The sequence below is a fragment of the Pithys albifrons genome, chromosome 8 (assembly GCF_047495875.1).
Source record: "Pithys albifrons albifrons isolate INPA30051 chromosome 8, PitAlb_v1, whole genome shotgun sequence".
Lineage (NCBI taxonomy): Eukaryota > Metazoa > Chordata > Aves > Passeriformes > Thamnophilidae > Pithys > Pithys albifrons.
The window spans coordinates 36,645,677-36,668,932 of record NC_092465.1 but is presented as its reverse complement, the minus strand read 5'-3'; the positions used below and the strand labels follow the sequence as shown (position 1 = coordinate 36,668,932).

At 43.2% G+C, this 23,256-nt stretch overlaps 1 protein-coding gene across 2 annotated transcripts in view; it reads left to right on the top strand.

The window, feature by feature from the left end:
• Positions 1-23,055, top strand: part of ERBB4 (erb-b2 receptor tyrosine kinase 4) — a 657,056-nt gene extending 634,001 nt beyond the window's left edge. For both annotated transcript variants that reach the window (XM_071561781.1, XM_071561783.1), the window contains exons 26-27: positions 11,271-11,562; positions 14,803-23,055. In XM_071561781.1, the coding sequence (XP_071417882.1) occupies positions 11,271-11,562; positions 14,803-15,239 (729 nt within the window). In that variant the 3' untranslated portion in view covers positions 15,240-23,055. The remainder of the gene's footprint in view (positions 1-11,270; positions 11,563-14,802) is intronic.
• The last annotated feature ends 201 nt before the right edge of the window (positions 23,056-23,256 follow it).

The following is a 23,256-nucleotide window of genomic DNA, read 5'->3' as shown; positions in this document are numbered from 1 at the left end:
CACAAGGTAACAAAGAAGATAGTTGCTACTGATTTTCAGGTGTATTTCACATCAGTGTGATCTATAGCATCCTTTCTTGCCCAGTTTATCACAGACAATAGGGACTGTTCACCCAGTGGGATCAGTACCAGAATTAAGTGACTTATTAGACTTCATGTAAAGGGCTGAATTTCTTAGGCACCTGCCTGTAGTGCTCCAGTGGTAGATCAGATCTGAGATCTAATATCATCTCTTTTACATACTGAAATACAGCAGACTGTAAGCTGTCTTGTTACAGATGGAAGGAGGAATTTTGGAGAATGGTCACAGGGGGCACTTCCCAGAGTGTTAGCACAGAGGTACTGCCTAAGGCAGGTGAGGAGAGCCTGCAGTTGCTTATGGCATCCTTTCCTCTTGGCAAAGCATACAACAGCAGGGAGTCATGATCTGACCACAACTCTCCCTGTGTCCAGGGCTGTAGTAGCACCTGGTCCCCGTTTCTTTTCCTGTAAGAAACGCAGTTAAATGTTCCTTCACAAACTCTCAAGGTAAGTTATTTCTCCAGGTGTGTCCTGGCCACGTGGGACTGATGCCAGTAAAACTGCTTCATCCTAAAGTCGATGCATGATTTGTGTGAAACGATATCAAGGCTAGACAGGACCATTGAAAGCATTTTGTCCAGCCTTCTGCCAGAGCAAAGGCCAGAGCCTATTGTGTCCCAATTTCTGCATGAAGTGTAAAATTCCTGTTTGAGTCAGAGTGTGTTTTAGAAAAATAGTCTTGTTTGTACCGGGTGGGATGGAAAATACATCCTGGTGTAGAAAAGTCTCACTGGGCAGTTAATGCTGACTTTTTAGCAGGGTTTGGATCCTGTTCCTGTATGCTGTGCACCCTTTTTTGTACTAGATTTAGGGAGCTGCCAGTTATAAGAAACATTTTCAGCATAAAGGGCTGAATAGAACAGTACCATTTCTATTTGTTTGCTTTTAGATGATGACAACAATGATCTTTTCATGTGATCTGTTTGTGTTTTTTGCCCCGTTGGCATCTGGAGTATCTTCCTAAAACTAATACAACCAAATCTCTCCTTAAAATTGATGACTGTCACCGGAGTCTTGTCGGTTCATTTCATTAATTCCTTCTCCTTAGAAGGTGATCTAAACCTTTCTGAAAACCTTGGTAGTATTTTTTTTGGTCATTCTACTAGATTCTGTCACTTCCTTATGCAAGTGTGGTAATGAAATCTCCAATGCCAGAACAGATGATCTTGTAAATTAACTAGACATTGCTTCAAAACATCTTATAACATTTCAGTTTATAACACTGACACTAACTCTGTATTAGCTCTCTTACTTCTTGAAAACTGCTTGAATAGTTAGGAAACTTTATATGAAGCCATTCTGTATTACTTTTGTTGAATTTTGTATTTTTCTAGTAGAGTCTAGGCAACTGGCTGCATTTACTGCCTTCAGACTTTTAGGGTAATTCTGGAAGTCTTACCAACCTCTTTTTCAAGATCTCTGATTCCTATTTCCTGCTTTCCTAAGTTTTAATGACATCCTAGTGGTAAGAGGCTCCTGTCTGTTCTGCTTTTTACATTAAGCAGTTCCCAGTAGCTGTCAGTGTTCATTTTTTGTCTGGTAGACCATCATAAGTATTTTACCTATTGTAATTTTTTTCTTCTGGGAAATTCTTCTATGTCTGTTTCTAGCCTTTCTTGGAAGTGTGGATAGCACCAGACAATCTTTGTCCATGAAAAGCAGGAGATAAACCCAGGCTAATACCAGTCAGCCTAATTTCATTGCTCAGAGTGAAGAAGTAGTGAGAATAAATATGCAAAAATACACTGTAAAATACATCACACGAAAAATTATTTCAGTCTTAGTAATTTACATGAAAAGGAAAGCTTCTCACAGAATATGTATATTTATAATAGGAGCATTTAAATACCTTTTAAAAACGTACTAAGTTTGCAAGAGGAGAGGGGAAGAAAATTCAGATGAAGTACTCAAACAGAATAGATGATGCCCAGCTCTTCATAGTGAATTCTTTTAAAGTGCTTTATGGCAATTAGGTTCTTTGCAGCCAGGCCAGCTGAAGTCAGTGGCATCTCTCAAAGAGTAAGCCCTTCTTAGCCTGAACTGATTATCAGGATCAACTTGTTGAATTGCCTCATGGTTTTGCAGGGCAAGTGCCTTGGAACAGGACTCTTCTAATGTATTGGCTATTTTCTCTTGTGTTAAGGCATATGGATTTAGAGACAGACTTTCCTAAAGTAATGAATGGCATTTTGCTTTCTACAAATTTAATATGTATTTAGTAACAAATCACCACCTCACAGAACTTCCTGCACATTACTGCTCAGTGGAATCAGTGAAAGAGACTATATCTGTGTATTTGTTTCAAACCTTGATGCATGACATGTAAATTCACTGAGCTTTAATACAAACTGCCTTAAAATCAGGCAGCATGTGCTTAATCCATGAATAGCTGCTAGCTGTGTTAACAGTCAGGAGAGCTCACAGCTGATCCATTTTCTTTACTCTCCTGAAAGGAAAAAGTCAATAGATATAAAAAGAGTAAGTAATAAATATTTCTACACTGCACTGATGAGGCATTCTTGGAAAACAGCAAGCTAAACAACTCTACATAATTCAGTAGATGGAAAAGTGGACTGAGAGTCAGGAAATAATTATGAGAGCCAGGAGAAAATTTTCCTTCTATGACAAGATGTGAAGCAGAAATTGTTAGTGGGTAACATCCATTTGTTAGGATCCATATTTGTGGTTTTCTTAAAATATTAAAAGCACCTGAAACTACAAGGAGCTCTGATTTGGAAATGCACTTGGAGGGGCTCCAGAGAGGTGTCATTGAAACACCAATCTGCCCATGATGATTGGGGCCCCTGAGGTGGAGAGGGCCATCCTCAATGTCCCACAGCAGTGGGACTCCTGGGATAATGTTCTGGGTGTGAGGTGGCAAAAGGGCTTCAGAGCAACCTGTGCCAAATACTGTACTTTCTAAACATACCTGCAATGGAGTTAAATGCTGGCACAGCCTAAAAAATGGCCTTTGTTAGCCGGAGTATGGTCTGTCTTTCTTGTTAAATGCTGTGAAAGGAAGGGAAAAGTAATTCTCAAAACTATAAAAAGGCTCTCCAAAAAATGCAGTGGGGAGAAGTGGAAGGAGGCACAGATGATTTAGATTTAAAATGTTAAAAAATGATTATTTTATCCAAATCAGCTGGATGGTTCATTCTTTTAGAGTATTATTGCCACCAGAACCTCAGCCATGCTCTAAATCAACTCAGCATTTCATCAAGAAGCCTATTCTTTGCTGTAAGAGACCAAGAGTGCACAATTACATGTTTCTTTTCCCCTTTGCATAATAAAATTGGGAGATTATCATCAAGTTTCTATTCAGATTTTAGGAAGGTTTTTTTATTTTATTTTTAAACCCCATCTTTGTCTGTAAGAGCTCCCTGTTCAGGCCAGCATGCTGTAATGATTACTGCTGTAAAGGCTTCACTGGAGATGTGCTCTATTTCATTCTCAATGAGGGCTGATGGCATTTTGAGAGGCTCAGAATATCCTTTGATTACTGTATAAAACAGACTGAGGAAGATGGCAGTGCAACATGCACATAGGAGGGGGCTGCTGCTCCCAGGATCGCTCATCAACTTTCTTTTGTGCTTTTTTTTTATCTTCTGTCACAATCACAAGTCATGGCCATGTTGTGGTTTTGGTCCCATGCCCCATCCTTTCCCTGTTTGGGGATTTGAAGCTTGAGGTTTGTACAGAAAAGGAGCTGCTGCTGCTCCTGTGTTTTGGACAGATGCTACAGCTTATGAACAGGAGCAGTGCTCTGACCCCCCTCTCCCATGGGGAATTGTTAGAATAGCTGGGAAATGGTACATTGTACCTTCCAAACTGGGGGGAATTGGCCCAGGGTTAGAAAGTGTAATTTACTGTAAAGTGCCTTGGAGACTATATTAAAAAAGGAATGGCAGAGAGCTAGTCACGAGTGACAGAAAGGTTATGGAAGTCAAGGGGATTGAAATGGAAAGACAGACATGTGCATGCTCTCTCCTGCTTTCCCATTTGACACTCATGGTGCATTAACACAAAATAATAGGGAAAACAAATCCTTGCATCTTCATACTCGTGCCATGCTTAGATCAAATTGCACATTTTTCCAGCTGAAATCTGTTTGCCAGCCCTTCTGAGGGTCAGAAGGGCTGGGGTTTCTGGGGTCCAGAGAACAGGGGGTTTCCAGGGAGAGCTTTTGATGCCATATAGCAGGAGAATCTTTTATTCCCAGCCTAGGTATAGGAGAGGAGTCTATGGAAAAGCATTTCACCTTGTTTCTTTGTCAGTGTGCCTGGATACTGGGGGTTTTGCCCAAATTGTGCATCTCTGAAGAGGTTATTTTCATTGGTGGTCTTGTCATCTTTGGCTCCTCTTCTCAGTGAAGTGTTAGTCTGAAAATACATGGTTGTGCCTGGTATTTCCAAGTAACAGCACAGGAAATACCGTGTGCAGTGTATAGGTGTGTTGTTTCTCATACCACTATGCCAGGTTTGTTAGGTATGTTTTGTTTCTGATATGTGCCATTCACTGTTCACAGTCCAGACAAAATTACTGCTGGAAGACTCTATTCAGATTTCAATATCCCACTGCATATGGACTGCTCTAAGAGAGTTTGTACGTCTGAAAACAGACTCTTTCTCACTTATAGGAGAGAAAATTGTGCAAGAAAAAGTTTCAGTGACTGATCTGAAGCTATGAATCCAGTCAGTTCTGATCCAAACCCAGGTGGCCAGTGAAACACTCATTCTCATTTTGAACAAGTACAGGGATGTCTTAAACTCAGCACACTGCCAGGACATGGTCTGGCACATCCAGCTGAAACAGGCAGCCTATGGGAACTCAGAGCTCAAGTTGCCTTCAAATCTTACCTATCTTCTGGCAAACAGCAACCAGAAAACACTTAGGTGTAGAAAAGTCTTATTAATTGCTTTTCCATTTATTTTTCCCTCCTTGATCTTAACTGGATATTTTGTGTCTTAATTGTAGAAGAAGTAGTTGTTAGAGACTGAAGCAAACACTTTACACAGCATGGTGCTTACATTGTTGTCTATACTTGTGATCAATAGTCAAGGTAAAATATGTAGACACATTTTGAGAAATGTTAATGCTGGAAAAGTGACTGGGACTTCATAATTTCCAATAAAGATTCATTGATGGCTAGTGGAACTTTACAGGCATTGAACTAATGGCATGATAAATTGTTGCATAGCTACTGTCCATAACCTGTGTGTGTTATTCCTGTCTTTTATTTTTGTTGTTGAATACTAGTCTCTGTATGGAAAAGTATGTCATGTCGTGTTACATTACCTCAGGTGTGCCACTTTGCTCTTTGTGTCCCTGAAATAGGTGTTGTAAGGGACACAGACACATACACTCTTTGCTCTTTGTGTCCCTGAAATAGGTGTTGTAAGGGACACAGACACATACACTCAGTTTCAGAAGGTGTACATCTCCAGCATGCTGTGATTGTTTTCTGTGCACTGAAATGCTGCGAGGTGTCAGCAGTGACCTGCACCTGCTGTACTGTGTGATGCTGATGGGAACTTGCCTCCATCGTTCTCGAGGAAAGTGCCCAGTGGGGAATGGAGCTTTCTTAAGAATGGTCAGGAGCCCAGGTTGAGCAAAAGAGAGATCATGAGGAATGCCAGACGTGTCAGGTGGCGTGAGTTGTAAGGATGGATATGCTTGAACCATAATGGCCCAGGGAGGTATCTAATCCTTTCAATTTTATATGCAGCCCTTCTCTGAGCTGGGGCTGGGACCAGAAACCCCCAGAGGTCTGCAAAGTCTTCTAGCAATTACTATACAAACAGGGTTTCATTTCTGTTTAACATTACACAGCCATCTCATGGTGGGTGTTATTTCTTTCAGTTGATTTCTGTCTCAGACATGTTTGCTGGTGGGCTCTCTGGAGCAGGACAGAGTAATCCATTAGTTCTGTGGCCAGAGGGAACCAGGACTGCGGCCAGGCAGAGATGGCTGTTCTTCTAGCACAGTCTTTTCTGTCTGAATTTCAGTTCAGATCAGTTGTAAATACCAGGCTGCTCCCTTGGAATGTAGCTGGAGTTTGCTTGGGTCTGGTGGGATAGCTCTGTGTTGTGTGCTTTGCATATAGCCCCACCAAAATTATTCAGATCCACTCTCATAAATCAGCTGCTCTTCTTCAGAGAGAACTGCTGGAATTTTGGTGCTCGCAGCAAGATCTGCTCAGCCTGGCATTTTAGGATGCTGTGGTTGGTGACTTGAGCATGGATACTTTCTTGGTTTGAAACCTGGTAGAGTTTCTTGGGGAAGGAGTAAAGTGAGTTTATTTTGGAGGCATATAGCCCAGGACTGAACTGATACAAAGAAGTGTTGCAGAGCTTTACAAAAACAGATAATCACTGAGTTGCTTGAGGGATGGACTGGGGGACTGAACAGAACTTGTGAGGAGCATCCACGTGAGAAGATGGGAGTGTTTTACCCCTGCTTTATGGTTTGGTCCTTTTTGCATACAGGAGCAGAAGAGTGAAAGGGACTTGGTTTTCACACAGATAGGAACAGTATCAGAGTGGGTTGAAACGTGTCTGTGTGTACACTGATGTTGCTGTGCCTTTACTAAAGAAAAGTCTTTCAGTCCTGTGAGCTTGGCAGGCTGCTTAAGAGCAAGAAACAGCAATAATTATGCAGCCCTGTGTATGTATGTCTTGGTGACAAGGAAAACCAGCTCTGCAGCAACAAGAAGGCTGTTGGGAGGCTGTGCTAGCCAGCAGAGTATGGGGGGACCAGATCATGCTGTAAATAAAGTCCTGGTTTTTTCTGTTTGGTGACAGTCCTGTACTACCCATTGTACCACAGTAGCACCACATCACTGAGTACCTTCAGCATTTCTTCCACCTGAAACGTGCCATGGGTGCAGTTTGAAGGCAGCTGTGGTCACCTGGAGTGGGATAAGCTGTAGCATGGTGCATGGTCAGCAGGATGACCACAGCTCGGGTCCCAGGCTCAGGCATGATGCTAGACTCAAAAGGAGAGAGACAAGGCAGAGGTATATTCACACAGCTACATAAATATGAGAGGCAGGACCCAACATGTCTTTGCTTTCGTTACAGTTTAACACACAGCCAGAAAATATTATGCTCCTGCTGTAAAGGAGGAGGTATTTACCTTTGGGAGATTTCAGAAGCAAGGAAATGGAAAATGAAATTAATGAGTAGAAAGCAGTAACACAAGCCAATGTTCACAGAAGTGTTGTTTATTGCTCTTTTATCCAGGCTTATTTTACATAAACGTTAGCTGTTACAGCAGCTGATGTGCTACTCGTGTTTCATACCAGAGAGCCTCACAAAAGGCTTAACAGGACATTTTCTTGGATTTTATCTTTTCTTCCCATTGTCATGTTTTTGCCTAACATTCAATCATGTGGGATAAAGAAAGAAATCTTGGGTGTTTCTGGGGAGGGCTGCTCATGGGCAGTTAAAAAACCAAGGCTCCTTCTGGAGCATGCTGAGAGTTTTGATGTCAGTGGATGTGTGCACTTCACAGCTGCTAAAGGCTATAACATAAACTATGTCATCAAAAGGGCGTCAGTATTGATTTAATTTTTTTTAGTATGCAATTTGAGACTTTTTAAAGTAGACTTATGTAATGAGGTCTTTAAGTAACCTGACTTTGAAGTCTCTGTCTGTCTCACTGTGCAGAGATGATCATTCAGGCGAGACTTTCAGGATCAGAAATCCACAAACCTAGAGCTTTTCACTAAAGGAACATCAGCTCTTTTTCTCAAGACAATATTTAAGATGCAAAACCAACAATCCCACCCCTGCCCCGTCTCTGCCTCCCCTTCTCCCCCCCAAAAAAAACCCCTCAGTTAATTGTATTGCACATACAAAAGAAGCTATTTGAGTTTTACCTGGAAAAATCCAAATGTATTTTCTTCTCACAGTGTGATTCATGTCCTGAGTGGTAAGAGTTGGCTGAGGATAGACCTCATGTTGCAATTAGCAGGCAACTTAAGGACATTTAAACAATTCTATTAAATTTTCAGCCTTACTAAATGGCACCACTCCTGTTTTCTTTGCCTCTTTTCTTTATGGAATAGGGTCCACAGGGTATTAACTCATGGGGATAAAGAGTAAAGAAGTAAAAATATGTGCAGACAGCAGTGGTTTGGAGAAGGGCCATGTGTAAGGGTCTGTGCTACATGTTGCAAGATAGCTGTGCTTAGTACAGAGCTAAAGGGGAGGCATGAAAAAACACCATTATTGTGATGTTGGTTGGCAGGTCACTGCCTGAGAACAGTGTTGTCAGTACAAAAAGCAATGAATGCATTAATACTCCTGACATCTTGGGACAGGACTGTGCTAAGAGGGCCTGTTATTATGTTGTAATAGTTACAGTGTATGTATTTAAATGTTGGAGTCAGGGCCAAGAAGGTCTAAAGATAGGGCGGTGCATTTAGCCGATTATGCTGAGCAGACCTCGTGGACACATAGTGTGGCCATCCAAGAACAGTGTTTTTTTAAGCTGCAAATGATATAAGCAGTTACTGGCAGAGGAGCATAACCCTGTGTGCTGAAGTCCAGCCTGTTGACAAAAGACTTTTTTTTTCTAAGTTACCATTAAGAGATCTTAGTGAGCTGTGAATTGAAAGTCCTCAGGACAGGTCTCCCCATCTTCGGCCAGAATCAATGAACTACAAGTGGAAATTCATGGGAGTGCCTGTGTGGGAACAGAGAGATGTAAATGAAAGATGTGTAATATAGCACAGTATAGTACCAGGTAGAAAAGAAGTGGTTCAGTCACTGGTTGAGAGTCTGTGAACAACAGACAGCAGCCAACTCCCATCCCCTGCACAGAGCACTAACACAGCATTGCTGCAACTCTTTTATTTGTACAGTCTGAGGGCCCGTGGCCACCTTGGAAGACAAAAGAAGGAAACCTCCTCTTCAGTCTCACAGCCTGCAGGTGCAAGGGAAGGAAACCAGCAGCTTTACAATGAGGGTAGAGGATTCCCAATAGAGGATTACCAACAGAGCTTTGGATTCCTCACTGTTAAGAAAGTTGACTCTCTCCCTCTAGTCAGCATTTTGTATTCCTTCTCTGGATCCTACGTGTAATCATCAGTTTGCCTAAAACTTTATTACTCTCCATGAACCATAGTTTATTACTTACCTGTCTTCAGTCTTCATCTTTTCAGAGTAGATGGAAAGCAGGCCTGAATTCAAGTAAATATGAGATCAGAGGGCAAGAGAAAGGCAAGTCGTCTCCTGTAGTGCAGTATCTTGGAGCCATCTGTAGATGTTCCATAGTAGCATCTGGCAGGCTCAGGATGTTTTTTATCCATTTCTGTAACATATTCTACATTGTAACTTGTCATTGCCCACGTGTCATTACAAGTGGACTGTAAATCTGTGGGGGATTCCGAAGGAATTTGACCTCTCCAATCAGAGCATCTCTGGTTTTCAAGGTGTTCCCTGATTAAAGGGACCTTCCAAACTGTCCCAAGCAAACCTCTTACACAAGACTGCCAAGTTAGAGGCTGACTACACAGTCTGTATCCAGCTGTGTATTGATGTCTGTTCCCTTTTAAAAAGTAACCTCTGGAAAAGTGTCTTCTGTTTCCTCTTCTGTTAGGGCCTTCACTCGTAGTGTGATCAGTAGCTCTCCCTAAGACTAGTGAGGCACACAGCTTGTTGTTTGCCATGATTGAATTCTTTGAATTTTGGATCCAGTTAGGAAATGTGACTGATGGGCATGTTTCTCCCATTAGCTTTGTGCTGGTTTAAAGGTAAACTGGCAGGAGAAATGAACGCAACTCAAAAGAAATTATAAATCAGTTACAATTTAATAAAAATATTACAATAAATGCAATGTTACAAAGAAAAATTTTCACAATGGGTGATTTATCATTGGATATTCCTGGAATCCTTGATGGCCCATTAGCAAACGTGACCCCTCAGGCTGGATGTGAAGGTGCTGATGACTCCCTGGAGGGAGGGAAGTTATCATGGCTGAGTCATTGGTGTGAAGACAGGAGTGCTTCCTATCTCAGAGTTCTCTAACACCCAGTTTGTAGCCTGAGGGGTCACTTGTGTCCTGGACAGCTGCTTCAAATGGTCCATTACTAACAGTTCATGAGAAATAACATAGAGGGTGTAGAATGCACAGTTTTGGTTACATCCACACAGTGATAAACTGGTCCCAACCACCCTAACTAGGACAAGCTCATAAAGCTCATGTGACTTGTTTCATTCCTGTGACCTCTTGTTACATATCCATCATCCACTTTTCTTTCCTATTAGAGTGAAATTGGACACAGCCCTCCTCCTGCCTACACCCCTATGTCAGGAGTAAGTATTTCACATTCAGCCTTCATCCTTTAGGTTTTTCTCCTCCCTTCACTGCTTCTTTTCTGCTTCAAACCCCTTTTTCCTGCATAAATGGCTTAAAAGCCAAGAGAAAATGAAGCATATATATATATAAGCAATCAAATATTCAAGATCTTCACACTCAGCCTGGGTTTGTGTGCAAACTCTATGGAACCATACACAAACTTCTGCCAACTTTTCTTGAAAAAGCATTTAGGTAACAGGCCTGATTGAATCTGTACATTTTTCCTTTCCATGTCCTTGCTGACGACCAGAATGGTAGGTTGGGTTGAACCATATAGGTGAGGTGCCAATATAAACACAGTTGACCAGCCTGAAATGCACTTTCTGATGGAATTACACAGGGTGTGGTTGACTCTGTGATTCACAGCACAGGACACCCTAAAAGAATGCCACTCAAGAAATAACAGAGATTATAATGACCTCTATCTCCAGTGAGGGCATTTCCCTAACATGACATTTAAGGGTTTTGGTCTGAAACCAGGGGATGTTTCCAGAGTAGTAAAAGAGGAGATACCATGTTCACCTCCTGCAGCTGTGTATATCCAACCTCCATGTGCTTAGTAGGAGACAAGTTTTCCTGCCTCATTTCCAGTGCTGAGCGTCACTGGGCAGACAGATCCATTGCCAGCCCACAACGAGCCTGTGCTGCTGGTGATCCCGCAGCACTGGAAGCACAGTAAGCTGCAGGATGGACAAGGTTTCACCTGCCCAGTGAAACTCATCCTTGAGTAAGTGTGGCAGGAAAGGCACAGGCACACAGCGATGACTTGCTACTGAACTCTCTCCCCTTGGAGCCTCCTTTCCTATGCTGTCTCCTCTTTTCCAACAGAACCAGTTTGTATACCGTGATGGTGGCTACGCTGCAGAGGTGCCAGTGCCATACAGAGCTCCAGGCTGCATAATACCCGAAGTCTCAGTTGCTCCAGGGGCCACAGCAGAGGTCTTTGAAGACACTTGCTGTAATGGCACACTGCGAAAGCAGGTGGCAACCCTGGCAAAAGAGGACAGCAACACCCAGAGGTACAGCGCTGACCCCACAGTCTTCATACCCGAGCGAGTGGTCCGAGGAGAGCCAGATGAGGATGGGTACATGACACCGATGCGAGACAAACCTACAACAGGTAAAAAGTAGTCTTTCTGGAGAAGCTCCTGATCTAATGCAACTGCATTCTCTCTGTTTGTTTCTGTTTTCATCAGAAATGGCTTTATCTAGTTACCCAGCAAGGTTGAAGAATTCTGACTAAATTAATATTTCTTCACATGGGGATATTTTTCTTTCCTTAATTTTCTGCTTTAAAAAGCTCCAATGTGCTATTATGCCAAGTTTGGTAGTTGTCCCTTTTTTTTTTTTTTTCACAGAATCACAGACTATTCTGAGTTGGAAGGGACCCACAGAATCATCAAGTCCAACTCTTAAGTCAGTGGCCCACACAGGGGATTGAACCCATGACCTTGGCATTATTAAAACCAAGTTTTAACCAACAGAGCTAATCTCATGCTACATTATTGAGAAATATTGAGACATAACAAGAAGAATGAAAAAAAGCCAAATCCCCTTCTTATCCAAACTCAAACCTTCAGTTATTTCTAAGAAAAGGATCTGTCTTTGGACAGCCATAGTCCCCACTTTGCTTTGTTTATTGATCTTTATTTCTCATGGCATTGTGTTTGATAAATGTCATGTTGAACCTATCACAGAACCAGCATACACAGTTGGCGTTTTATACCCAAAAGAAGTTTAGGATTGAAAGAACAAGAGGTGCTTCAGAGAGACCATCACTGCAAGGTGTAGATTGCCTAGATCTGTGCCAACTCAGTGTGCTGCACTTCTCACTTTGCCATCATTCATTCCTTCTTTTTAAATAGTGACAGCAGTCATTTAGATGTAAGGGTATGTTTCATGACTAATTTGATCTCAAACCTTTGCATTAGCTTTAAAGAAATTAGTTAATGCAAATGTAAATGCCAAGTCACTAGTGTGTTTGCTAAGAATTTGGAAGCTGCTTATCCTTTGTGTTACATGGTGGGAATCGAGGGAGGCCTGGGGCAGTAGCAATTGTGGGAGTGCAGTCATGGCCCTGCACTCCAGCAACCTCCTTTGCAGTGAGTTAGTTTCAGTGTGACCCCACACATACAATCATATACAGGTGCACCCTGGAGATCTGCAGAGTTCTGCAGAAGCTTCCTTAGCCCTGAAGGTGCTGGGTTAGGATTTGTTGACCACAAAGCAGGAAAACAGAAATAGGAGGAAGAAATTCTTTCCTGTGATGGCACCTGAAAGATCCCCTGGTCCAACTGCCCTGCCATGGGCATGGACACTTCTGGAGAAGAGGAGGCTCAGAGGTGACCTCAGCACTGTCTGGAACTACCTGAAGGGAAGTTCTGGCCAGGTGGGGGTTGGTCTCTTCTCCCAGGCACTCAGCAATAGGACAAGGGGGCACGATGGGCTCAAGCTCTGCCAGGGGAAATTGAAGTTGGAGATTGGAAAAAGTTAGGGACATGGCAGTAGCAGCTCAGGAGAAAGCACCTCCTTCCTGACTCCCTGGTCACAGACACATGCCATGTGTTCTGTGTCAGTTGCAGTGTTCAAATCAAAGCACTCCGTGGCTCATGGACAAAATATGTACATTCCCACTATGCTTTTGGTGTGGGCCCATGTGGCTGCTCACCTCAGATTCAGTGAATTTTTAGTTGCCTGTTCTAAGGTATTCACTGGGTCTTGAACTTTTTCCTTTAATAGTTTTGGCCCCATCCTGCATAAAACTAGAGCTGAGAACCCCGACCAACTTGTGGCAACAGGTCAGGCCTATTTCCTTGCAGGCAGAACTCTGTGGCTGGGGTGTCTGCAGAGCCCTTGACCCTGCTGCTGGACCAGCATGACCAGCCACGCTGCTGGAAATGGAGGTCTTGTGTTGGCATCCTGTGTGGCCCAGGCAGGTTGAGAGCATCAGTAATGGCGGTGGCCTGAAGACCCTGATTTGTAAGGAGGTGGAAGGCAGAATTAATACTATAAGTAGGTTTGAGCTGATGATTTCCAGCCTTGAATGAACTGAATACTTTGACATCTTTCAGCGAGGGTCTCTCCCCGGATGCTCTTGTCCCCATGTTGCCTCCAAGCAGTTCCCTTTGCAGCCCATTTGCATGTGACCTCCTCCTGTCCTGCCCGGTTGACATGAGACCTCATCACCCACAGAGCAAGGCAGAACATGGCACTTGGCTCCACAGCTCAGTCACCTGTCTGTGACTGTGGGAGAGCCCACATTTTGAAACTAGGACAGCCAATCTCTTTACACTTCTCTTCCTTCCCCACCTCCTATCGAGCTTTCCATATACCTTAAAACCTTTCTGCAGTTCAGGTACAATTTTTTGTGGTGTTAATCCACAGCAATTGATTTGAAGCAACTGTAACCTGCTACAAGTCGTTTTGCAGCTGGTGTTAGGCTCTTTTACACTGTCCAGGACTTATTTCAAAAGGGTTTTTTAATAATGCTTTGAGGCCTTTTGTCCTTCAGAGATGAAAGGTTTTTAATCAGGAAAATTGTTCTGTTAGAAATGAAGCTGTCTTAGAAGTTAGCCCTTGGGGATGGGTTTTGTGCAGAGAGGCTTAACTAAGATTTCTGTGGAGTTTTCTGGATGGAAAAACCACAGAGCAGAGGGTTTGCTGATAGGTCCAAGGTTACACAGAGTCAGCAGCAAAGGCAGAAGTCAGTCAGTATGTTTGGATTTGTAGATCATATAGTGAGAAGTCCAGGATTGTATGGCTAGGCTTCACAAGGAAGGATTTGGGAAGAGCTCTACCCACATGGGTGTGTCCTTTGAGCCTACGCAGTGGATTTTTTAGGTGAGGCTCAGCGTGTGCAGAACTGGCCCCACCCTTTAACTCCTAAGGTTCATCTGCCATGGCCAAGAAACTTGGACAGTGATAGTGAAGTCCTCAGGACTAGAACCTGCAGCCTCCAGTATTCCCAGGAGGTCTCCCATCCAAGTACTAACTGGGGCTGACCCTGCTGAGCTTCCGAGATCTGACGGGTGCCAGGGAGGCATTTAACTGCCTACAAGAAGCCCAGGACAGTACATGCACTATAGCTCAGTGGGAGCTGTAGTTTAATTGGCCAGTATGTTTGATGAGTCTGTTTGTCTTATGAAGTCTCTATTTTAACCCATATTGTCAGTTTAGTTTGTAAATACTTCACTTTTTGCTAGTGTGTGTTCAACATAATTGGCTCCTGATGCCATTTGGCATTTTGGGAATGGTTGGAGTAGAGGACTCGCTAGTCCAAGTGCTGCTTCTGGTCACATGATGCTTGCTACTTGATGGATTACTCCCTGTCTTGTCTGATCTATTTTTTATCTTTTCTTAGATTACCTGAATCCAGTGGAAGAAAATCCATTTGTTTCCCGACGAAAGAATGGAGATCTCCAAGCTGTGGACAACCCAGAGTATCACAACACTCCGAAGGGGCAGCCCAAAGCTGAGGATGAGTATGTGAATGAGCCATTGTACCTCAACACTTTTGCAAACACCTTGGAAAACACCGAGTACCTGAAGAAAAATCTGCCAGAGAAAGCCAAGAAGGCCTTTGACAACCCAGACTACTGGAACCACAGCCTGCCCCCGCGGAGCACCCTCCAGCACCCGGACTACCTGCAGGATTACAGCACAAAATACTTTTACAAACAGAATGGACGGATCCGGCCCATTGTGGCAGAGAATCCTGAATACCTCTCTGAGTTCTCCCTGAAGCCTGGCACTGTGCTGCCCCCACCACCCTACAGACACCGAAATACAGTGGTGTAGTGGCTGCGGTCTCACAGAAGTGGAAAGGCAACACCTTTTAGCTGCCTCAATCCTTCTCTCTCTCTCTCTCTCTCCTTTTCTCTCTCTCCCTGTTGTCCCTCCCTCCCAACCTCCTTTCCTCCCTCCTTCCTTCCCTTTCTCCCACAAGCTTCCTCTTCTTTCCAATTCATTCATTTTTGATATTTCTGAGTCAAAGAATCTCTTGGAGTTGGTTGTAGATTGGGTTAGGAACCTGGAAGGAAGGAAGAAAAGAGACTGAATAGAAGGCATGTGCAACATGGCCTTTCTCACTCATCACAGATCCAGCAGATCAGATGTTCAGAGAAGTCAGTGGGTACCAGGAAAGGCCGGTGTCAGTGTTCCTGCTGTTGAGCTCATTCTCAGTGGTTCAAGCAGGCACTGCAGAGAAAGCCACAGAGCAGCATTCCTGGAAATCTCAATGCAGTTTCTAGCAGGGTGAAAAATGGACAATTTTTATATCCTGTGTGATAGCATAGTAATTGAGATTGAGAATCCAATTTCTTTCTCTAACACTTTCTGTCCTAGCCACTGAAAATGGTGAACGTGGCTTTTCATAAGCATTCAGATTTTCACTATGGCTTTCCAAGAAATGATGATGTGACTCCCAGAGATGCCTAAAACCCTTCTTCTGAGCCACACCATGATTTTGTGCCACTTCCAACCACAGGCCTGTGCTCAGAACTGGTACATCACACAACCATTTTTGTTTACCAACAGGACAAACACTTTAAACATAAAACCTGGTTCAGAAGAGAGTAACTAAACCACACCTCCAGCATGTTCTTTTTGAAGCTAAAAACAGGCCTAGAACCAAGATTTGTACGTGAAAAGCTTTGCTTTCCTGTTTTATACCTGCTGACTTTAAACACCTCAAAAGACCTACACTAATTCTTCCCTCTTTTATTTCTTTATGATCAAGAAAGGAGTTGAGGATGCTGTCAGGCAACACTGAGGACTCATCAGAGCACTGGAGAGTTTGATAGGGTTCCTGGAGTCTGCTGGTATTCTGTAGAGTAAGGGTCCTTTAAACTGGAAGACAGATACTGGACTGGAGAAAACACATCTAATGGTTCACTGCAAAGTTGGTTTGCACTTAATCTCTGATTTTATTTGAACTGTTTTCTGGATTTTGAATGAAGCAATATGGAAGTGACCAGCAAAATACAAAATAATAATTTTAAATTTTAAAAAAATAATTATTATATGTGAAGGATGACTGTGGCAAAGCCAAAACAAAGCAAATGAAGTCTTTGGAACAATGTCTGCCAGCTCAGAGAGGCTGATTCATTGACTGCTTCAGAGAATACAGTGACAGAGCAGCCAGCTCTTACTGCTGCTGTGTGAAGGACTGCAGAGCAAGGCCTGGAATGGGTCAGGGGAGGCAAAAGTACTGCTCTGGCTTGCAGCACAGAACAATACCTTTTTTCTAAAAGGAGGATTACTCTGGCACAGAAGATGGTGCATGTGAGGTTTGAGAAGTCAAAATGTGAATGACTCACACAGCTATCTGTCAAAAATGTAAATAAGTGTGAGTCAGTCTCCTTGTATTTGATTCTGCTTTTATCAGCCCCATTTTTTAGGTAGATCCACACATACACCTCTCCCCTGGCCTGCTCCTCTTTGAAATCTCTTTCAGCCAGTTCTGGATGTTTTTAGCAACCTGAGGCAGATGGAGCTGGGACGGAAAGTGTAGAGGCCAGAGACAATGAAGACTTTCTCCTAACTCACCAAGTCCCATGTGTGTAAGAGCATTTATGTACCTACTTCCCACAAAAAATCCTGAGGAACTATTAAGTACCTTTGAAGATCTGCCTGTCTCTGTCCACCAAGGCTTTTAAAGGGGAAGAAGCAATACCTGATGGATGGCAAACTTGGGTTACACAAAAGTATTTCAGTTTATGCACTTCAGTTCTGTTAGAGTCGAGATCTTTGGGGTGACCAAACCTGGCAACAAAACCAGCAACAAGCAGTGATATGGAGATAGCATCACCCTCTTCCTAATTCCTGCCATCTCAGCAGCTTGCCACCTTTAGTCTTATGGAAGTAGGGGAAGGAATAAGAAACAAATAGTAGTTACCTAAAGCTTGGCAGCTGCGTGTCAGCTTGACAAAGGTATGAAGATACTTCAAACCTGGGTTGGTTGTTACTCTTGTAGATGGAAAACAAACGTTGTGTGGTCACAAGTCTGCTTTAGCCAATGACTTGTTTCTGCATCAGGTGTGTCCGGGCCAGCTTGAACCCCCTGGAGGGAGGATATTTTAAGCCTGTAAATTGAGTATGTAGGTGGAGGGTTTGAAAGCAGCAAGAACAGGTACAGATCTTTGGGCTGTTCAAAGGAGATGTTGGGTCAGGTGGTACCACGGTGGTTTGTGGTGGCAGAACAAAACAACCAGCAGACCACTGATGTGGGATAGATACTTGCAATCCTGTATCTGAGAGGCTGTGCCAGAGAGAAGGGTTGGTTTGTCCCTGAAGAAGTCTTTTTACAGAGTAACTCCTAATGGAGAAAAAAATGAAATAAAATCCTGGCACAGCTCACATGTTTGAATTCAGAGGTGCTCTCAGAGGCTTCTGGGGCAGAGGCATGCACACCTCTGGAGCTGCACAGGATGGTGCTGGGATGTAGCTGCTAACACAAGGTGTGGCCTGTTTGTTCCTCTGGTAATGAAGTAGTGCCAGTGCTGGAAACAAGCCCATTGAGTAATCCAAATGTAAATAATTGTGGGGTTTAACAATTTAATGTTTTATTTCTTACAAAACGTGAATTATTTATTCATTTTATTTGTTGACTGTGGGTGTACTATAATATATTAAGTAGTGTGGAAATGCAGAGGTTCCTGGAAGTGAGGCAGCAGGAAGGCTGTAACAGGACCTGTCTTATGCTAGGGCTGATGGGCAGCCAGACTGAGCTGTGCCAAGCTGTGGTAGCTGGGTCGGGGATAGCAGAGGGTTAATGAACACAGTGATTTGTGATGAGAGAAGACTCCCCACACACACTACATCTTCAGAATTTTCTTTTATTTTCTGAGCTGCTAGTTTGAGTACAGTTGCCAAAACTGGCCCTTAGGTTTCCTGCTGTGCCAGTAGCTGACCCTTGCCCAGCAGATGGTCCTGCTAGGTGCTGAGGTGTGTGGTCATCCAGCTCCTTCTCCCTGGTAAAAGCAGCAGTTGTCTGAACACAGCCCACAGACCTGCCCCTCTCCTCTGGATGAGTAGTTCTGAGCTCTGTTAGCAGCTTTTGTCTCTTTGACAAGGAAAGTTTAACCATGATTGTGAGAGAAATTGGGCAAATGCACGTAGCAAAATCATGACATTCAGCTCTATTGTGGTGTAAAAGATGAGGGCTAGGGGTCTTTAAGGAATAATGTCAAGTTTTCGGGAAAAGCAGGATTTCCACACACAAACCACATTTTGTCAGCACAGAGCAGCAGGTGAGTGCACCAACAGAAGCACTTTGGTAATTCACTTTCTAGTTCTACAGAGCTATCTGTACATCGAACAGTTGGTTTTTATGGATTTTTTTCAATGTGGTCTTCTATTTTTGAATGTTTTCCTTTCTCTTATCATGGCCTGCATGACAGAAGAGCAGTGGCCAGCTTCTCAAGAGCAAGTTTTTACTTACGTGTGTATCAGCTGTTGTCCAAGGCACAAAGAAACACACTAAAGGAAAGAGAACAACAGCTTATTTTTTCCTAATCTCTTTCAGTGATACTTGTCTTAGCTGTTACTGCCTACCTGAAAGCTATTGCAAATAGACATGGATGCTGGAGCTGATTGACTTGCTGTAACACAGTGCACTGAAGACAAGAACTTTTAAGTTTCTATCTTCAGCTCTTTTCAAATTTTTCATTTTTTGTAAAATAGCTGGGAGGGATTCTTACATGGCCACTGGCTCAGATGTAGCAGAGTATTTACAACTTGCTTTCAAATAGGTCATCTCTCACAGGTAGCAAGAGATGAAAATAAATCTGAGTATCTGCAGTAGGAGCCACTGTGTGGGTCTGTTTCAGTTACTTTGAGTTCAGCCCTGAAATCCTTTTCTTTGTACAGACAGGATGTGTTAACCCTGTTTATTTGGTAGAAAATATGTTTCTTGACTGCAAGACTTGTCTGCAATGATTTCATACCAGTTTCCACTAAAGATTTGAGAGGGAGAGCATTTCCTTCACCCTCAGCCACCATCAATCCCAGCCCAGAAGCAAAAAAAATGGCAATTCTGGGAGAGCAGCTCAGCCCTGGCTCTGTGGATCCACTCTTTCCATAATTTTAGGTAGAGCTGAGCAGGACAGTGGAGACGTATGAGCTGTGAAGTGAGTCAGCCTAGAAATACAGCCTGGGTTTAGGGGTGGATCTAATGAGAATCTTGGATATTAAAGAAAAAAATTTTTTTTTTGTCTGAGAGAGTGTCTGTGCATCATGTTGGCACGACAGGATTGTTTAAACTCCTTCATTTCATCTGAGAGATGAGGAGACTGGCATAAGTCAGAATTAGGCTGTTAGTTGTGTAATTCCTCAGAGCAACTGAAAGCATCCCAGTCAGCTAAGCTTCCCTGGCAGCCCTGTGCACCATGAGCAGACAGCCTGCTGGAAGGGTGATGGCCACTGCAGCACCCACAAGCGTGGGAACTCGGGCATTCACACGGTCTATCTGCCCACTCTGTCTGGGGAAGGGAATGGGAATACCAGAAGTGCCAAGAGCCTGACTGCTGGGCAGTGCCCACTTACTGGGATGGGTGTTTCCCTCATCTGGCACAACTGGTGTCTTAGGCCTTCCTCCCTGGCTTCCCAAGCACATTGCAGAACTACGGAGCTTCAATTGGTGTTTACCTTTACCTGCTTGGAAGGCTGTTTAACTTGAGGGTGACAGGTGGAGCAGAGGACTTAACATAAATGAGAGCCAGACCTCTGGTTATCAGTCACCCCTTTGGCTCTTGGAGAGCACCTCAGAAGGAATGGTGTCACCTCAAGTTACCATTGACAAGGCTTTTTCAAAAGGTGCTGGTAACACAAAGACTTGGCTCCTTTCTAGCCCTGTCACTTGCAATATTCTCACTGCTGTGGATCTTAGATGTCTGCTGCCAACAAAAGAGTTCATCCGTGGTTATATAAAATCTTGGCTTTGAGTTCAGATTGTATTTTAGAGAACCAAGGCTGTGCAGACTGGGGTGGTTGGGGTAATGCTCGTGCTTCATCACATGCAGGGAGCCATGGTTGTCCCATGGGTTGCAGCTGTGCAGTATCACTGTGTGTGCAAGATTCCCTCTTTTATTTTCTGTCTGTTTCTAAGCATTTCTTGCACAGGTAGAAAAGGTCAGCATTACAAGTAGGACTTTCATATCAGAAATAAGTAACAGAAATAAAACTCTGTGGCTAGAAGCACCACTCTAAAATGTCAAAAAATCATGTCTCCATCTTTAATTTTGTTCTAGCACATTTTTATTTTACCACTGTGTGGATTAGTAGGTTGTTCTGATGGTGGACTCATTACTTTTGAGTCAATCAGGGGCAGGTGATGCTGTTGTCAGGGGTGCTGCAGTGATGGCTGGGATTTGCCTGTTGGTTTGGACAATGCAGAGCAGCTTTTGGAAAACTTTGTAAATATTCAGGTCTGACTGATGGTGGTGGGACTTGCTTGAACTGTAGCCAATCCCACCTCAGAGCCAGGGCATCCTCCAGCTGGGGTCTGTGCCCACAGGCCAGAAAAAGCTGTGAGGGAGAAACCGAAGGACATGCTCCCAATAGAAAACAAGAGGAGTCCAAGCTGCTTATTTTCTTTCCTGTTTAATTTTAGGAGCAAGCTTTGTGGACCTTGATAGAGAGGAGTTTTAAGGGGAGCTTTGTAAGGCATTAGGCAATGTGCATAATTAGTCCTAGTTCTTCTCCCCTCTTCAATAAAAAAGCCATGAAACTGTGCTTCAGCTGTGTTGTGGACAACCCCACTAGGGCAAAGGCACATCCCACCCATCATCCTCCAGCTGGTGGCTCAGGTATGACCAGGGTCACAGGTACATGGAGCCATTGGCTGTCATTTGCCAGCAGTTTGGGTCCCAGCCCAACCTTTGAGCCCTCTTAGGGGGAAAACCCTGTATTGTCCATAGCACTCCGAAGACTAAAGCCTTTTGGGATAACCACAGTACCGAACTGTGACTGGTATTTTATAAGTATTTGTAGATATGTATGCCCTTCTTTCAAGGTAAGGTACTCTGACATATGTAGCATAAACTGGTCCTGCTGTTAAATGGGTCGATTATTAACTGAGCAGCTGCGTAGGGGGTAGCTAACTTTGAATGCACAAAACCACTGTTTCTTTGGATGTGGATTGGAGGTAGATGCTGGGTATTTGTCTTTTTGTGTAAAGGCGTAAGAGGGAAATGTAAGAGGAAAAGAAAGGTCAAGGAGAAAACATGCAAATTTTTATATCATTTTAATGTTGGAAATTGGTACTCATTCAATACATTATTCACAATGGTTTTAATCCCTTTTGTTGCCCAGGTTTTGCTATTTCCCCAACATTCTAAGCTGGAGTTTCTAAAGAGGTAGCAAGACTAGTGTAGGCAGGAGAAACTGAGGGGGGAAAAGAAGTCTCTTTTTAAGAACAGATAGCCAAACTGTATTTCCTGACCTGGTGGTTCAGAACCACCAGGTGTTTCTGATGAGGCTCAAATTCTCAGGCCCAGAGGATGCCATTACTGTGTCCTTGGAATCAAAGGCTTCTACCTGGGAGAAGACACAGAGGTAGCATCGTGCTCCTGGGAGACACCCTGGTCATGGTGCCTGCATGGGCTACAGTCACTGCAGCCAGTCCATCTCAAAGGAAGTAGCCCCTCCACCCAATGGGAGGTGGGCACGAGTCAGAGAGGGAAGAGTCTGGGTTTTAGCCAATTCTCTATATTCTCGAAGCATAGAGAGAGAAAACAAATATACTTCTGCCTTATGAAGCACCTTCAGAAGAATAGAAGCATCATCATGTTGGGGAAGACACTCATTTCTTGCAAAGTGATGCATTCAGAGTTAGCTGCCTTTCTGAAACAAAAATAAAAAATTACAAAAACTACTGTATGTTACTTTGAAAATGTGAATAGTATTTTTATAGCTTGTTAAAGACACAGCTAGTTGCATTTGTAAATAAGGATAATGTTGCTTTTATTTTCCTTGTGGACACCATTATTTGGAACATAATTGTCCTTAGAGTTGATTTGTATATAGGTAATTTGCTTGTGATTTAAGCCGCTCCTCCCCTTTCCGTTCTCTCTCTTCCCACTCTCTGGTTTTGGTTACAAGTACCATTTTTGGCATTCTATGTGATTCTGTGTTTTAGCACTATTGTGGTGTGTTCAGACTTTCTGCACTTGCTTACACAGTAGGGTATGCCAATTGTGTGTGGCGTAATGTTACTTTAACCTTTTGTTCCTCATTTTTTAGCTATCAAAGATTATATACTGCTAAAATACTTACTGACCTGGGTTAATAGTAGGTACATATTTTAGCATTATTTCCCTTCTTTTCATGTTTTCTTGTTTTTTCAACTTCCCTCTCCTTTTGTCTAATTTGGAGGCTGGGAAGAAACCTGTGGATCTTCTCTTTGTGTGGTTCTATTCTCTCCCTTCCCATGAGCAGCCCTGAATTTATCCTCATGGCCCTTGGGGTAGAGCTGTATTTGTTTGTTAAGGCAAATGTAGACTGCAACCCACCTTGTATCAACCCATCCTCATCCCAGCTGAACAATTTGAAAACTGTTCTGCCTTTTTGTTACATGAATCTGTCAGAAATATATTTTTAATTTAATATAAATAAAATTCAATAAAATATGAAACAAAGTCTCTGTGCACATGTGAAATTTCTTGTCAGGTGGCATGAGTGCTGTCAGTGCCATGGACTTCCCATGTCAATGGCCTCAGATCCTGCTTGGAGAAAGCCAGGGGGTGGTCCTGAGCTGGGGCAGCCACACACCTCCACACATCCTTACCTATCCACACAACCATCAACCTACAACACA